Source organism: Barbatula barbatula, assembly GCF_947034865.1.
Source record: "Barbatula barbatula genome assembly, chromosome: 13".
Taxonomy (NCBI): domain Eukaryota; kingdom Metazoa; phylum Chordata; class Actinopteri; order Cypriniformes; family Nemacheilidae; genus Barbatula; species Barbatula barbatula.
Window position 1 is genome coordinate 22,883,829 of NC_136776.1, and position 17,448 is coordinate 22,901,276.

Consider the following 17,448-nt stretch of genomic DNA (forward strand, 5'->3'; position numbering starts at 1 on the left):
CGTGCCGCCTTCCATTTTGCAGGGATCCTTGTAGTATAAATCCACTTTTCATTACACCGGTTCAGCGGTGCGATTTCTTTACATTACTTATCAGTTAAATTCAGAGTTTAAAAGTCAATGTTAATGAATCGTGTTAAATAATCGCGATCTCAACGTTGGGCAAAACAATCGCGGTTATCATTTTTGTCACCTGACCCTGTTATAAAAGCAATAATTGAATGACTACGCAAACAAACTTTCCACAGTTTCAATAAAAATGCAAAAACGGGCAATTGAAGACGTAACAAGGTCATACGACGTAAACCAGCTGTGTTATATGACAACAAAAAACCTCACTAAATTGACAGATTTCTCGCATTTCACGACAAAACCCGTCCATCTCTATTTGCTGACGTCAATTCTGAGGAGAAATTGGAAAAGTTCACCAACCTTTTTAAATCGCGCTTGACGTTCACAAATGGAGATGAAGTGAACCTCAAGTTGCAGACCTGCTATCAAAAGACTACAACTTGACGTCAGTAAGAAATCCTTCATGTTTATTTTAAAAACGGACAGTCGTCGAGAAACGTCGGAACGACTTACGTTTATATTCATAATAATACATTCGGTATAAGCAACGGACGTACGTCGTCAGCGCGATCTAATTAATATTCATGAGCGTGACGACGGCAAGCGGGATTCGCCTGACAGGAAGATCGGAGCAATTAAAAATGTGAAACTAACCATCGAATTACTTCACAGACACCACTAACCCCGTCAGTCCGAGGAGATACGTCCGGATTGTCGTCCACAGATTCCCACAATCCATTTATAAATCACCGCAGCGCGTTTTTCTCCGGCTCTAGAGATTTCTTCACCGTGGCGATATCATTAGCCTTCAGACAGACGAGAAAGCTTTTAGTGGCTTAACGCTGTCTTTCGCTTTCTCCGTGTCTGTCTGCCTTAACATCACTTTCTCTCTCACTTTCTGTCAGGGGGGCAAACACCTCCTCGCCCACTTTTTCCCGTTTTATTTCTTAAAGGAAAAGTTCACCCAAAAATGTCCATTCTGTCATCTGACGAAAGCAAATGTAAATCTAAATGCAGACGACGACCCCAAGCCGAGATTTCTGTGAAGACAACTAAATAAACCTGCTTTTCTTTCAAAGTCGGATCGTTCAAAGTCGGTGTCGAATACTTGCGGTGACTTGAGGAGGCAGAACTTCTGGTGCCCTCTTTTTCCCCCGTATGTCTCCATGTGCCAGCGTAGTGAAGAAGAAATGTGTCTTGTTTTGGTCCGAGTGGGCTGTGGTTGTTAGGATGCCATGCCAGCCCGTCGCTCTGCCCGAAAGAAACGCCAACACATACACACACACACGTAAAAAGACACGGTCCTATGCACATCCCGGGCTTGGTGGTATGCGCCAGATGCCCAGACTGACAGCCCACTCCAGTATGCCAAGAAGAACCCCTCTGTTCATCATAACGGTCTAAACAAGACAGGAACGTGTTCTGAAAATATATTTTCCCATTAGGACCATTTGTTTCACGTTGTCACTAAATACCGTACATGAACGTTTTTTAGGTCTCCAGTCGTCACCCCGCGCCACTTTTTGGGAAGAACTGGGCTATAGATGTGTGCGGTTCCAAAGTGCGGTCAAAATGCAAAATGGTTGCCAATTATAATAAACCAAACTGATTCCCAGAAACCATACAGCCTGAGCGGCACCGGGATGCTTTTCAGATGGGTCCAGGTTAGATGTGTTCTGTGAAATATATAATGTACAATTTTATATCTCAGAGGTTCCATAGCCTGTGAGAGTTTGAGCTAAAATGAGAAAAGTCTCAGACGGTTCTCCTGAAAGTCCTTGAAGTGAGATGAACATCCTTCAGTCCATGAAGAGTATAAAGGTATCATGATCTGGATTTGGATCAATTTGATGAGATATTGACTTTTGATTGCAGACTTGACAAATCTGAGCTCGGTTTGAGACATTGTTGACATCTCCTCTCATGACAGACATTTGTGACATTTCTGAATGTCTCTTTCTCAGGAGAAACATCCGAGACGCATGAGACATAAGTAAAAGTCTCGAGAGATAATTGAGATAGAGATTTCATCTGTGATTTTCTGCGCTCACATCAAAGTGCATTCAGGACAGGTGGGATGCGATCTGCAGCCCTGAGACTATATTGAAACATAACACACTTTAGTCCAACGACGCAGCAGTAACGCCATTGTTTCCGGGTGGGATGCCATGCCCGTCCACTGTTGTTATGTCTGTTCGGCTGGACGACACGTACGTCAGCCCCCTCCACCTTTAGGACCGGGCATGACACAGCCTAATTCATCATTGCGCCCTCACTGCTCCATCATTTATGCAGGCCATCCATCAAGAGCAGAGAGTGAGACAAGAGGCAGCAGAGAGGCTCTGGATGAGAGGCTAATACGGTCTGCAGTCATTGCTCGAGGGAAACGCTTTGTTACCACTTTAAGCATAGGGTTGCAGTTTTAATGCGGATGTAGATAATATTTCATTTGAGATTCACAGAAAAAATTATAAACCTTTACAGCACCATTCACAACATAGAGGGACATTTTAGTGCTTAGAGTTTGCTCTTTCATTACTTATGAGATCTAATTGAACTCTGAGATATTTTTTAAGATTGTTTTATTTAAGCACAAGATCGGTAACTGCGAGTTCCAATAAAATGCATACGTGCCGTCTCATTATTCTCTAGAAGCAGCTTATGTCCAGAGATGGACTTTCTTACCCCGGTGAAATCTCTTTAATAATTTAATGATTCTACCTAGACATCAATGAGAATAAATGGAGAGCAAATGGAAACTTTTATAACTCCGATATTTCTCAATGTCAATGTAACAAATGTCTCCATTAGAGTTTCAGAAGAGATTTCAACAATGTCTCAAACTGAGCTCAAATTGGTCTGCAATCAGAAGTCAATATTATTGAAGATCTCAATATGAACTCAAACATTTCTCATAAAATTGACCAAAATCCACATTTGTTTACATCTATAATCTACATTCATTGATACCTGCATTTGTTTCTCTTTCTTTCAAAATTGAGACCATTAAGACTACTAAACTAAATGATCAGACATGCCTAATATAAACACCAAATGTTCTGTTTGTAAACATGGGTGGCAATCGAGCCGTTTCATCACTGGTGGCTTTGTGGTTTCTAAATTTCCTGTACAGAGCCTTCCAGATTTGTGCCCGGATCACTGAGCAAGCATCAGCGATGTACAAACACTTCCCGATGTTTCCAAAACCAGACTGTTTCCAAAGGTCCAGGCCTCGTGGCCACAAACTAGGATCTGGTGGTCTGCTTTAAAACTGACTCTTTCCCTGGAGATTAAGGAAGGACAAAATCAGTTTCAAATGAATGAAGAAAAAGAAGCTCTGTCAAAAACCTAGTGTGCAAAAACTTGAGTAGTGCCAAAACCTACAAATACACTTTCAATGGGCATTATTCTCTCACTTTGTCTGCCGTTAATTTGAAGCTTTGCAACAGTTTTGTCTCTGACCATAAAAAACTTTTTTACACTGTTCAAAAATGAAAAGTCCTGTAAAAAAAACGATAAAATAACAGTTGTCTCAAATAAAATGACAGTTTTTCCAGCTTTTCTTGTATTATTTTGGTAATTGTAAGTTTTATGACTGTATGTTCAAAAATATCATAGTAAAAAAAAAGTCTGGCAGTTGAGCAAAAAAACTTCAAAAAACAGTAAACTTACAGATTTTCTGCTTTCTGCCAAATTACAGTCTTTTTAAAGTTAAATTCTGTAAATTACAGTTTTTTTACTGTGTGGGGCGCCAGAAAGCAACTTTGAAATTACAGTTTTCCCCATAAAATTAGACATTTACCCACAGTTTTCTTGTAAATTTACAAATCTATTTCTGTAATTTGACCTTTTTGACTGCATTCCAAAAAGAAGTGGAAAACTGAAAAAAAAATTGTACAATTACAGTTTTTGTAAATTCTGTAAAATAATAACTTTTTTTCTGGTTGTATCTGGCTAATATATGAGCTTATATAAACAGACACATCGCTCAATGTCCGAAATTACCTTGAGAACAGAAGTAGACCTTGAAGAATAAGGACTAGCGTCTCATCTGCATCTTGTCATTATGAATGATTCATAAAGGAGCTGAATACAAATATAAACAGCAGAGAAAAAAAATACATTCCAGTTCTTAGTTTTCCAAATAAGATCTGTGTTATTTCAACTATAATTATGTTTATGGAGTCTGGAAATATGTGAAGCACTGATAACGTTCAAGTTGTCACAGTTTTGCAGAAGACAAATTACTTTATCATTGTTTTGATCAATCTTGAGTACTGTGATACACCTGAAGTAAATCCAAACCCTTGCATTGTTTATGATATCTTGTTCCCTTTAATACCCCAATAAGATATATGCATCATACGCAATAAGCTTGCATGTACAATTTGTTCTTATAGCGCTTCTTCTGCTGGTGATGTTGAAATACTTCAATTTCGTCAGACCCGTAGACATCACATCCTGCCACTGCTCTTTAAGAATAAAAGCTTTCTTTCAACACCACAGACCAATGTGGGAGTTTAATTGCACAATATTAAAATATGTTATTATTGCAGGAAATGTCGGGCCCACATGCATACCTCCGGCTTTCTGCGATGTGTATTGATTTGCACTGCTCACTGTCACTCAACACATAATTCAGTTTTTGTGACGCATGAGAGCTGCGGATACTAAGCAGGCGTCACGTTTCTTACAGAACAAGAACTTCTGTTGGCCACACGATTACAGCAATCCAACCATAAAGCATAACGTCACATTTAAAAGAGGTCATGGAAGACATAACTGTTGTAGTTTTGCATGCACGATTCACAGCACAAATATGGGTATTTACATCAAAACAATCAAATAGTGGATGAAATTACTAACAATAAAGGGACTTTTTCAACATGTGCATTTTTTAACATTACACGCACCTTTTAGCTTTGATTCCTGGGTTGACTTTAAGGACAGCTATTTCAAACGATAACCAGGCAGCCACAACAACAGTTTGTAAGACGTCAAACAAAATTCCCTTTTTTGATGGAGGAAAGGAAGCTATTAAGAACTCAGGACAACCTTCTAGACCCAAAGTAACTGATACGCCATGCTAATGGACAGCGTGAGCTCTCTGGTTAAAGAGGCAGAACAGGAACGCAGGATGTTGGACATGCTCAGTGCATGCAGGTCAAGACTTCAAAAGTGGCATTTTCATTCCGAACCCAAACTATGGATATCAGGTGCGACCCCTGCCTGGCCATCAGAGAACCGGAGCGCATCTGAAACGGGATATAAAGAGATGATCCAAGCACCTTTCTACTTGAATGCATTAATGCAACTTAATGGGAAACGCTGGCTCCTCCTGGACGCCACCCAATCCATTAGGTCTGGCTATACACTTTTTCCAGACCATCATCAGGGCACACTGTCTCTTGCTGGCTTGCTCTGTAGATATCTGTTTATGTTTATACTTACATGTTTATTGCCTAGAACAAGTGCACACGTGATCCATTTAATGCCTGCAGACGGACACACACAACAAAACAGCATGGCTGTATAAACGAGTGCTTTTATAGTAAAATTAGAACTGGGGTTTGGTCTTGGCTGTCAAGCCCTACCATAAAATCCACCCAAAACCTGAAAAGAAAATATAAACCATTCCACGCGTTTCTAATGATCTCCAAGGTCTGATTAAAACTTGTCCATTACAATATTTGTATATTTAAACAGTATAAAGCATCTTTAAAGCACTTAGAGATTGATCGCCTCCCAAAGCTACTCAGCCATTATAGCAGGTTGGCTTCGTGCTAAATTACATTAGATATTCTGCTTCATGTGCTTTTTGCTTGTACAAAACACTTCCATTTCTGTACTAGTCATCCCTTTAATCCATTAGGAGAAAATCTGAAAATGTGTGTCCACTTTGTCATATCATTTTGATCGGTCATCTCTTCCGAAAATCAGGCGATTACTGAAAAAACTGCATAGATGCAGAGTTGCAGGAAAGTGTGTCATGGAAGACCATTTAAGTCCAATTGACATAAAGACCACTTTAAATGTCAGAAAACATCGCACTCTAGTGGTCAACCATGCACACTGTATTATAACATAAATTAGCATAACATTTTAAAAACACGTTAAACATGAATTATCTAACGTGACATATTGCTATTGTTATTATTATCATTATTATTATTTGACCTCTAATATTGTATAAATTACTATTCAGTTCATAGATGTGAAGTGTTCACTTAGGTCGCCAGTGAAATGCTAATATAAAAAATATTTTCATGATAACTACTAAATTCTAATATAAAAAACTAAATAATAAAAAAGTGCAACAATTCAAAAGTATTAACCCAAAAAAACCCTTAAGGTCAGATGAGGTAGTCCTTCGAATTCTCCTGATGGACCCTCACCAAAACATAAAATCATACCCACAAATAAACGAGATCCCTCACACCCTAAATTAAATGTAAAACTATAAAGTGTTTAACACTTAAAAATTAAGGCAATATGACATTAAAAACATCGCGATAGTATTCCTTCAGCGCAGGCGGGTTGTAGGGGTCCGTCGATTTCGCCTGACTGAAACTCACCCCGCGTCGCCTGACAGCTCGAGCGGTCCCCGTCAGTCATTCATCCCCGTATTTCTCTTTTTCTCTCGGTCAGAATCCACGGAACCGACTCCAGTATGTTCGAGGAGGCCAGTGAGGTGTTGGAGAACATGCTCAAGTGCTCGTTTCCCCTCAGTTTGCTGCTGTTTTTGGTGCTGATGTGCCCGCTTCGCGCGGACGCGGCTCACGAATTCAGCGTGTACCGCATGCAGCAGTACGATCTGCAGGGACAAAACTACGGTAAAACACGGTTATTCGCTTTAAAGTGTGATGATATTAACCTCTTTTACTCTTTTTTTTAGTGTTTGTGGTTTATGAATCAGTCAAAATCGCACTAACCATAAAAGTCGACGCGATATACCGTGGCATTACCGTGGTTTTGACTCGTGCCACGGATAGTCATATGTTGGTACTTTAATATTGAAATTAGGCAGTTTCACGCATCATATATAATCCCAGTCGTATTACCACGTGTCTACTACAGTACTAGGCTTGTATTTTGTTTGTTTCTGTACAGTACAAATCGACGTTTTGTAGATTCACGCACACAAAGGTTGATCGCACCGAGGGTGATCTGGATGGATACCTGAAGGATTGTGGGTTCGACCCCGCCAACAGTCACATGACTCGCATTGACTCACACACCTTGTCTTTGAGGTTTATGTCTTGACGTTGTTGATAGTGCAGACAAACTCGGGGTCAAGATGTCATCACACCAGTTCTTCACGAGTAGATGCCACGAATCAGATCTGGTGTTTCAGGTTACCATTGAAGTTCTTTCACGTGAATGTATCTGCCAAAGAGGAACGAAAACAGATCACACGATGAAAAAACATGCGAGAAACGCGTCGTTTGTTATATTGAGTGACACGCAAAAATGTTGCATAACCGTCGATTTTTGTTGACAGGTTCCAGGAACGCCATTTTAAACTCGGAAGCTCGTACGGTGGAGGCCGACGTGCTGAGTCGTCGATGCGTGATGATGCGACTGGTTGATTTCTCTTACGAGATGTATCAGAAAGCACTCCGACAGTCGGCGGGTGCTGTCGTCATCATACTGCCCCAGAACATGTCCACAATGCCTCAGGACATAGTGCAGGTAGGACCTCATTATAATTTCAGTGTTTCCCAGAATTCAACGGCTGAACGTGGGTGATTTTTCTCCACTGCAGCAGTTCATGGAGCTGGAGCCGGAGCTGCTGGCCACGGAGACGTCCGTGCCGGTGTATTTCGCCCTTGAGGACGAGGAGCTGCTGTCTATTTACCATCAGACGCAGATCTCGTCGTCCTCGCAGGGGTCTTCGTCAGCGGCTGAAGGTACCAGAGCACAGAAAACGTCGTTGTTCAGTGTTAGTAACAAACTACACGTGTTGTTTAAAGATGGATAATGTTTGTGTTTTCAAACAGTGCTGCTTCACACGGCGACGGCCAACGGTTTTCAGATGGTGACCAGCGGCGCTCAGAGTAAAGCCGTGAGCGATTGGGCCATTACCAGTCTGGAGGTGAGTGAACCTGACTGTAGGAGGCAATATCTTAATAGTGTTGATGTGTTTACTTCCTCTGATCGTGGAAGTCGCTACTTGATGATTAGTGTCAATTTGGCGTGTAACGCATGAGACGGATAACTTAATAAACGCAAGTTCATCCGCTGCCACACGCGTATATAAAACAAGCATCTTATATCGTATCAAAACACACAAATATTGAATGCGATAAAAAACATTGTTTTAAAAGGCAACGTAATCATTTTGCCACTGGTGATGATAAAATATTTTGCCAACCTACGTAGGTTGTCATTGATGTATTTGTCTCGAAGGCTAATGCTACATCATATATCGGTGTGTTGTAGCTAATGGCACTTGAGAGATTGACCTTTGTTCAGACTAACTAGTCACTTAATACTCAACATAACAACGACAGACTTGAAGTTTGATAGATCAGAGAGATGTAATCCGTCTCGTCCGTTTTGCTTAGGGACGACTAACAGGATCCGGGGGAGAAGAACTGCCCTCCATCGTTCTGGTTGCCCACTATGACTCTTTTGGAGTGGCTCCGGTAAGGACCCCGTTCTTCCCTAAAACAATTTGTCTGTCTGTGAGTTGTTAATGCACATCTAGCCTTTGTTTTCTTTAGTGGTTGTCATACGGCGCTGATTCGAACGGCAGCGGTGTGGCTGTTCTCCTGGAGCTCGCTCGGCTTTTCTCCAGACTCTACTCTTACAAGAGAACTCACGCAGGGTAACACTTTAATAACACTCGCTTACTTCTAAACAAAGATTTACTCTGGTGGCGAGTCATTAAAATGTCTTGTTTATAGGTATAACCTGCTGTTTTTCTTGTCTGGAGGGGGGAAATTTAACTATCAGGGCACCAAACGCTGGCTGGAGGATAATTTGGACCACACAGGTGTGTTTGAAGATCATTTTAGCGCAAGAAGTGTGACGTCTCGCTGGAATGGTTTTGACCGACTTCGCCCTTGTGTTTTAGATGCCAGTTTACTCCAGGACAACGTGGCGTTCGTTCTGTGTCTGGACACTTTGGGTAACAGCGATAACCTTCACCTTCATGTGTCGAAGCCACCCAAAGAGGGAAGCCCGCAACACACCCTGCTTACAGAACTGGAGACGGTACAAAATCAACATGCTTTTAAGAAAATCCTAAACCTTTCAGTCACATGTTCATCCTTAATGGTTTTTAAAAAATGATCTCTTAGTTACAAGAGAAATAAGTAGAAGGTTATATCTGATATCGCTGTCATCAGGTGACTGCCAACCAGCACCCTGACCTGAAGTTCTCCATGGTCCACAAGAAGATCAACCTGGCCGATGACACTCTGGCCTGGGAGCACGAGCGATTCGGCATCCGTCGCCTGCCGGCCTTCACCCTGTCGCACCTAGACAGCCACCGCAGCCCTGAGCGCCACTCTATCATGGACATGCGGTCAGTGTCGCCCTCTCTGGAGGGGGCGGGTGAGGCCACCACCGGGTGGGTGATGATTGGTGCTCTCTCACCCCGACATAGCACCTTAGTCTCCTCACAGCCGATTTCTGATCACTTTTGTTGTTGATATCGTTTATGTTTCTTATTAAGGCCTCACGTGGATTTGAAGAAACTCACTCGTAACACTAAAGCGATCGCGGAAAGTCTGGCGAGGGTGATATATAACCTGACGGAGAAGGTATGAAGTACTAACTTTTTGTGTCGTTTTTATCACCATTATTAAATGTATCAATGCAGTCTTTATTACCTTTTTGGATTAACTGGGCAATTCCGTCCTAATGTCAACCTTAATATGAAATAAGGTTGTTGTTGTTGTTTAGTAAAATACAAACAAGTGGTTCAATATATTGGTAACAATTACATTCTCTGAGTATTTTTGTCACATCCATAACACATAATGTCACGTCCATAACGCTGGAATTGCCCAACTATTATTTTAATGAAGTAATGTCTGTTTGTTATAACAGAGATCAGAATGTGTCTTTCAATAGAGTAACATGGGTTGTTTTTCCACCCAGGGTGCCAGTGGAGACCTGGAGATCTTCACCGAACAGATGGTGAGTTGGAGAACGTGGGCGGATGTTTTGTGATATGTAGAAAACTGATTTTAATGTAAAATGTTGATTGTGCTTCACAGCAGGTACAGGAGGAGCAGCTGACATCATTGGTGGATTGGTTGACAGCACAGCCGAGAGCTGCACAGCTTCTGGACAAAGACAGCAGCACAGTGAACACACTGGAGTATTACATGAACCGCTATCTTAAAGATGTCAAGAGGCATCTTGTCAAAGCCGATAAGAGGTACGTTCAGCTCTTAACGTTTAGTGTTCATGGAGCTGAAGTGTCTACCAGATGCATAAACGTAATCATTTTTTTTAAATATTTTTCTCAACAGAGACCCAGAATTTGTTTTTTATGATCAACTGAAGCAGACCATGAATGCGTACAGGTGAGAACGTCTCAGGGATCTGTTTGTTATTAAACCAGAGGTTGACTATTTCATTGTCTATCATTTTGACAGACAGACTCTTATAAAATCGCTCTATTTTTACCCGTCACTATGGTGCAAGGTGATATTACGTTCTTATTAGCATGTTTGCGACGTACATGCGTTTACTCCCTGAACACACTGTTTTTTAATACAACTGAATATCCAATAAAGCAAAAGTCATTTACATATTTAATGTTTTTGCAATCAAATATTCATATGTCAAGTCAGTAACAATGACAGGTGCTTGTAAACACTGTTTTGTAATCATTCAATTACTTCACGCTACTGTTTGGTCATGAACGGAGAAGACGCAGGGAGTTTTTCCACTCACTGAACGTTAACGTTTATCCAAAATGATGCTAGTCGCTATCGCTCTCCGAAGGAGAAAAAGTCTGTTAACATAGCACCAATGATTTGTGCGTGCCTGTTTGTGTACGAGAGCATGCGACGCAAAGATCCAATTGAGTGATAGATGCATGCTTTGCAGAAACAACGCCACAAACAACGTTAGAGATCGCTGTGTTATAAAAAGATTTTCAGTTCTTTTAAACTTTGGCAAAAACAAATTAGACTGTGGCGGTCATATATAGACGCCCCCTGAGTCTCTGCTCATCCCACGTGGGGTTTCCTGAACGGACGAGGCGTTTATGAGTAATGAACGGGAAACATACGTGCCTTCACGGTTATGTTCAGGACAGTGGCACCTCCGGCTGCTTATAATGAGTGAGGGGCGGTCCTCAGATTTGACATCACTGGAATAAAAAATCTGTCAATGACGGAGAATTTTTGGTGAATTAAACGGTTTGTAATAAATTCTATATTTTTTCCTATTAGGGTAAAACCAGCCGTCTTCGACCTGCTGCTGGCTCTCTGTATTGCATCTTATCTTGGCGTGATGTATTTGGCCATACAGGTAAGAGAAACCTTACCGCATTCAGTGGTTTCCATAAATATGCATGTGCTATAAAACTGTTTCCTGTTCCTGTAGAATTTCGGACTTCTGTACCGTTTCCTGCGCAGAGTGACGGCTCCTCGTGTCAAGCAGCACTAAACTGCAGACTCGTCTCCTCCGCGAGTGCCAAGAGTGCGTTATTTTTCTCTCTGTGGACCTCATTTTCATTTGATAGTGAGTGGGAACAAGTCTGCGAGTGACAGATGCACAGAACAGCTCGTTTGCTTGTGTGACTGAATGTTCAATGAAAACATTAAAAAACCGACTCGCAGACTTGTTGTCATTTGCGAGAAATGTAACGCTCGACTAACGTTCATATCATGCCTTTTTTGTGTTTGTATGTGTTTGATTTAGCTTTCGAGAGTGATGTTTGATTTGATAAGTGTTTTTTTAATCACTAACAAAGTTTCAACATTGCCTCGTTCCGACAATGTCCGCATCTTTTAGGAGACAATCCATAATTTCAGAGTCTGTACACTTACATCTTAAAGCATTACTTTTCTTCAGCCATTCACCAGATTTTTTAAACAGTGTTTTCTGAAAGCCCTCATGAGGTTTATATCACTGGAAGCTACTCCAAGGCGGGCCAAACCTTTGGTGTTTGAGTCGAAGCGTTCGTACGTGGAAATCTGCCATATATGTTTCATTTAACTTGATGGTTGGAACGACATGTGGTTATTTTGGAGAGAACGATGTCGACTATTTGTTCGTGTTATTTTACGTGCTGTATAACTATGATTTCTGTAAGATTGTACCATATATATCAGGAAGCTGTATGGTGCAACTTACTCTGTTATTTATGGAAGCGACTGAGCTTCAACGTGCACTGATTTAAAATCTTCTCACTGATTTAACTTCACACATCAGGGGTACAAACTTGATTCTTAGAAAGGACGAATTAAATAAAGGCATTTGTTGAAATAAACGTCACAGTTTTTTCTTTCAACCGATTTTATTAAATGGCAAAAACAACTGGTTCACTTATTCAAGGGGAATAATATTAATTACTCCATTATAGAACCGATCAGAACTGACACGCTTTCAGCATCAGATGAAATTATGCAAAGCAAATAATTCAATGACTACATGGTCCGAGAGAAATCTAAAACAAGCATCAACTTTGTTCATGTTAATGTCATTTGTATAAATTCCCAGTCCTAATCCCCTTCAATATTTCATACAGAACAATAGAAATAATAATAGTACGAAATTACAGTGCAATTTAAAAGCATTGGAATAAGTCCAGATTTATAAGAATATACCCAAAGCTGTTTCTCTGGAGACCTCAGACCCAAAGTTGCTTTGTCGTCACACTCACGGAAGGTTTCGCTTTTGGCACTTTTGAAAGAGCGTTAACACACCACCAAAGAATGTTCTCAATTCAAAACATTAAAACGATCAAGAAAATGTTTAATGTCTAACATTATTTTGTTCTTTCCAGTGATTTGACAAAGCTGGGCGACGAGAATTGAGACCTGAGATGAACTGCCTACACTCTTTCAACAGTACAACTGTAGACATTTACTTAAATAAACATTCAAATTAAATCAATGAAACCACAACATAAAAATCGCAAATGACTATCTAGCCTCGTGGAAGACATGATCGCATCCGATTTGATCCGACTAGGCAAATCAAACACAAAGTACACACTGCAATCGCTTCGGAGGATCACTATAAGATATAACAGACAATATTTGTATCCCTTGTCAAACGTCATGCGGTCCTGAATACGGCATTAACATAAATACTTCAACTGAGATCTTTCATGTTGACAGTAAAAACGATTTCTTCAAGATAACGGATTGTCCTCCATTTTTATTTGTTAGAATGAAATGATTTCTGTGAATGATTTAAGGAATTCAACAGCTAGAAAAAACAAACATCACGATTTCTACAGAAGGAACGAAAGAGCGCTTCGGTTAATGCAGTTCACACAATGAAAGTAGTTCCCTTTATATCGTGGACATTCTAACACGGTAATACTGTAAAAACGCTTGTTTGATTGACGGGTTGTCGAATCAAAACCGCCCCTTTACACGGCCTTCACTTCAAAATATCATCAAAATAAACACGTGGGGTGGTCCCACACGAAGACCACAAAACCTGGTTATTGTGTGTTGTGCTATTCTCAAACGTGTCTGTGAAAACATAAATTGTGGTCACTGTCGGATCTGAGGGATAGTTCAAAGAAATATGAAAATTCTGTCATTATTTATTTACCCTTATATCATTTCAAACCTGTATGACTGACTGACTTTTACAGAACACAAAGCCATTTCTCAAAATATCTTCTTTTGTGTTTCACAAAACAAAGAGTCCGATTTACAACCATGAGCGTGAATAAATGATGACAGAATTTCTATATTTTGGGTGTACCGTCCCTTTAATAATCCATTAGTATATTAATGAAAGATAATTTGTTCAACATAAGCCTAAAGAGCATCATTATTTAAAGTTAAAATACTTCATCCCATTTAAATATGCCCAGACACTGCCCTGATCTTTAAGAAAACCTAAAAGCAACATTGGCTCAACCAATTTGGGGGTGTGACCACTGTTCGCACACGTCCTCTTTCAACCTTGTCAAAGCAATATATAACACAAACACCACCAAAGAAAGAAAAACATTCACCGTGCTAAACAATTAAAATAACATTGATTCTCTGCATGAACGTTGGAGCACCTTGGCGGTCTGAGGTCAAAATCCAGCTGGGTCACACAAGTGTAATCGCCTGCAGGAGGCAGCAGCGAAACCTTATTGATGCTTCTTGGTGATGCCGTTTTTCACTTGTTTCCTGAATGGAAATAACAGAAGATATCAGGACACGTGAGATAAGGACATAAAACAGCACTTTAATCACATCTCGTTGTGAGCCATAAAGATGAACGTTTATCCTCTGGTGGAAAAGCCGTTTCACCACATGCATAGAAGGCATGACATGCACTTCTCGACAAACCACTTCCCCTGAACACCCGATGCTTTTCACACGAGCTAAACCACAGATGTGAGTTTCTACTTGCCCATCAGCAGAGGTTTGATCATCAGCGTCGTCTCCATCCTCATACTCCCGGACGTCATTCACACTCTTCATCTGTCCCGTCAGGACCTTCACCACGAACAGCACGATAAACTGAAAAAGAGAACATCCCATAAGAGAGAAAAATCACAGATGAGATCTCTTCAAGGTCTCAATTATATCTGTCAGACGTCAACGAGATTAAATGAAGAGGAAATGTAAACGTCTGCTTAGGAGTCGTGTGTCTGAGATATTTCTCCTGAGGAAAAGAGTCAGAAATGTCACAAATGTGTGAAGAGATGTCAACGACGTATCAAACACATGATACATGACATTTACCCAAATCCAGATTATTTTACACCTCCACACTTTTCATGGATTTCAACAACTACGCTCATTTTAGAGATACAATCTGAATCAAGGTGGTGTTGGTTTCAGTCCTTTAACCCAAAGGTTGCGTTTTCAAATTTAATGACGTGCAAAGTTACGGGGATCCATCTTCTCTGGTCTGTAAATAAATACTGTCACAAAAGCTGTTTATCCGACATCTCTGGTCTCCTTTAGTTTTATCATTGGAGTTTATAATAGAACCATTCGTTTTTTTGCTTCGGTTAAGCACACATTGGTCTACGGCCAGACGTGAGCGTTAACCCCTTCACCACCGCACACTGGGTCTCATTCATGAAACATTGGTAAATATATGCGTAAATTACGAGTCACTTGCGCGTTAAACAGACCTTCATGAAAGATTTCCTCCAGTTTCACAAATACTTCGTAAACATCAGATTTAGTAGTAAAATGTGTGTATGTTAATGAAATCGAAAAATTCGTAAACAGCTAAAATAATTCACAATTAGCATAATCCCCGCCTATCAATTACAGCTAAGCAAATGACGTATCTCTTTAGTTTGGCTACATTAAATTACATGAATGCATAATATACTAATAAGCTATATGCTTACCAATAAATTAATCGATTAAACTGTGTCCACCAAAGCATTTTTAGCCAGCTAAAATAATAAAACCTGGTGCTCTTATGAACAAGACCAGATATTTTGGAGATGCGTTGGTTGCTATGATTTAGAATTTCTCGCAACAGTTAGCCTACTTTTTACTAGTATCTTGTTTTGAAGAAAATTACCAAATTTAAAAGTGCAGTAACTGTTAATATTAACTTTTCCATTGTTGTGTAGGATGGTTGGTCAATGTAGTTTGTCCCGTCTACTCTCAAATGTCTTTCGACGCATTCGTAAAAAAGGATAATGAAGAGCATTGCGTTACCCAAAGTTAAAAATGATAAAATACACGGCAAAAGAACTCGTGAAATATAATTATGATCCAGTTTGTGTATTTACGCACTGTTTACACGTGGTATGGAGCAGGTGTACGTTTCTTTCGTGCCAACTAACATTTTGAAAATAAGAACATTTTCACGAATCAGACAATTTACGTCAAAACAACTTTACGAAGGATTTACACAAAAAATCGTTCTGCTCATGTTTCATGAAAGAGGCCCACTGGGTTTAAAGAGCAGCGGTTCTCACCAAGAACCAGTAGATGTTCATGAGGAGGAGGATGAACAGCAGGGTGTTGAAGAAGAAGTAGAAGGGAATGTTGGGAACCGTCTGGATGCTGGTGATGCAGGAGGCCCACAACACCTTTAGAGGGAACCAGTACAAACGAAACCAAAACCTGAAATAATCAAATCAATTAAAATTCCACATTAGATCTAGATGAAGTTGAAAATAAATCATGTGGGTGTGAACCTCACCAGGTGATGCTAAAGCAAACAACACCAATGTTGGACAGGACGTCGTTGATCAAGTGCTCTTTCCCGCCCCGAGTCTTGAAGTAGATGTTGACTTTGGTGAACTCCAACTGAATATCATTGATATCGTGCAGAAATAGCACCAGAATGCCAATGTTGTGATATCTGAGGAGGATACAGTCAGACCGGGTCAATTATTATTAACTAAATTCAAAACCATTAAGACATTTGTGTTAATTAAAATAAATAAGTATAGACATAAGTATTATCTTATAGACCGTGTCATCCGACTCGCGCCGGGACTGCAGTTAACTTCTTGTACGCTATGATACTAAGTCAACAAGCCATTAGAAGCCCAGAATGTGATTGTTACACTACAATAAAAAGACTGAAAATCTGAAGTTGCACTTTGGCTGTGTGTGACACAGGTGCCATTTCTATACCTATAGTTAATAAAATGACCTAATTTCATCTGCAAATAAAGTATGTGGTCTTGAAGAGAATTCTTTTTTCTGTCTCTGTCTGGACCGTCTCATTTAAACTCGAACCTCTTTGGACTCGGACTCGACTAGTCCTGGTGGTGGACTTGATTATAGCCCTGGTTTGTTGGTCCTGTAGTTGACTGACATCTAGACATCAACGCTTCTTCTAGGTTTCTTTTGCTTGTTATCGGAAATAAACTACAGACGCTCTATTGTTTGCGGATGTGTACCGGAAGTTAACTGCAGTCCATGAACGCGCTCATTCACGTTTGTTTGTTGTTACTTTAAAACCGTATATAAAAGCCTAAGTAATAAAGTGAAATAAGTTTAAAATGGGGCATTATTATGATTATTAAATGAAAATAACTAAAAACCAAACAAAAATTTAAAATGAAATAAAAAATAAAGACTTGAATTAACATGAAAACTTAATTACACAAAATGAAATCATAAAAATATTAAGCGCCCGTTAGCATAACTCATTTCAACGAAATCTTTAGCATTATTATATCTCAACTTCTTAACACCGTTTTCCATTTTATCAGCCCAATAGTTTAACTTTGAACAAAAACCC

At 40.0% G+C, this 17,448-nt stretch overlaps 2 protein-coding genes across 3 annotated transcripts in view; one reads left to right on the forward strand and one right to left on the reverse strand.

Moving 5' to 3' along the window:
- Positions 1-6,597: 6,597 nt before the first annotated feature.
- On the forward strand, positions 6,598-12,548 carry ncln (nicalin). Of its 2 annotated transcripts, none has more exons than XM_079471062.1 (15): positions 6,598-6,902; positions 7,571-7,761; positions 7,835-7,979; positions 8,070-8,164; positions 8,637-8,717; positions 8,796-8,899; positions 8,979-9,067; positions 9,149-9,288; positions 9,423-9,646; positions 9,752-9,839; positions 10,180-10,218; positions 10,299-10,462; positions 10,557-10,610; positions 11,487-11,565; positions 11,641-12,548. In XM_079471062.1, the coding sequence occupies exons 1-15, from the start codon at positions 6,740-6,742 to the stop codon at positions 11,701-11,703; spliced, it is 1,719 nt and encodes a 572-aa protein (XP_079327188.1). In that variant the 5' UTR covers positions 6,598-6,739; the 3' UTR covers positions 11,704-12,548. The 2 variants fall into 2 exon arrangements, with proteins under 2 accessions (XP_079327188.1, XP_079327189.1); XM_079471063.1 differs by having other exon boundaries at positions 6,612-6,902; positions 9,423-9,601; positions 11,641-12,522.
- Positions 12,549-13,407: 859 nt separating this feature from the next.
- The window catches only part of cers1 (ceramide synthase 1), a 5,176-nt gene continuing 1,135 nt past the window's right edge, over positions 13,408-17,448 (reverse strand). Inside the window, exons 3-6 of the mRNA XM_079471128.1 lie at positions 16,396-16,557; positions 16,169-16,316; positions 14,629-14,738; positions 13,408-14,402 (exon numbers count right to left, since the gene is read on the reverse strand). Coding sequence (XP_079327254.1) covers positions 14,363-14,402; positions 14,629-14,738; positions 16,169-16,316; positions 16,396-16,557 — 460 coding nt within the window. The 3' untranslated portion in view covers positions 13,408-14,362. The remainder of the gene's footprint in view (positions 14,403-14,628; positions 14,739-16,168; positions 16,317-16,395; positions 16,558-17,448) is intronic.

Excerpts from the sequence above, each read along its gene's own strand:
- ncln (XM_079471062.1), top strand. The coding sequence starts at position 6,740 with ATGTTCGAGGAGGCCAGTGAGGTGTTGGAGAACATGCTCAAGTGCTCG. Across the intron at positions 9,840-10,179 it reads TATATAACCTGACGGAGAAG|GGTGCCAGTGGAGACCTGGA; the intron begins GTATGAAGTACT and ends TTTTCCACCCAG. Across the intron at positions 10,463-10,556 it reads CTTGTCAAAGCCGATAAGAG|AGACCCAGAATTTGTTTTTT; the intron begins GTACGTTCAGCT and ends TTTTCTCAACAG.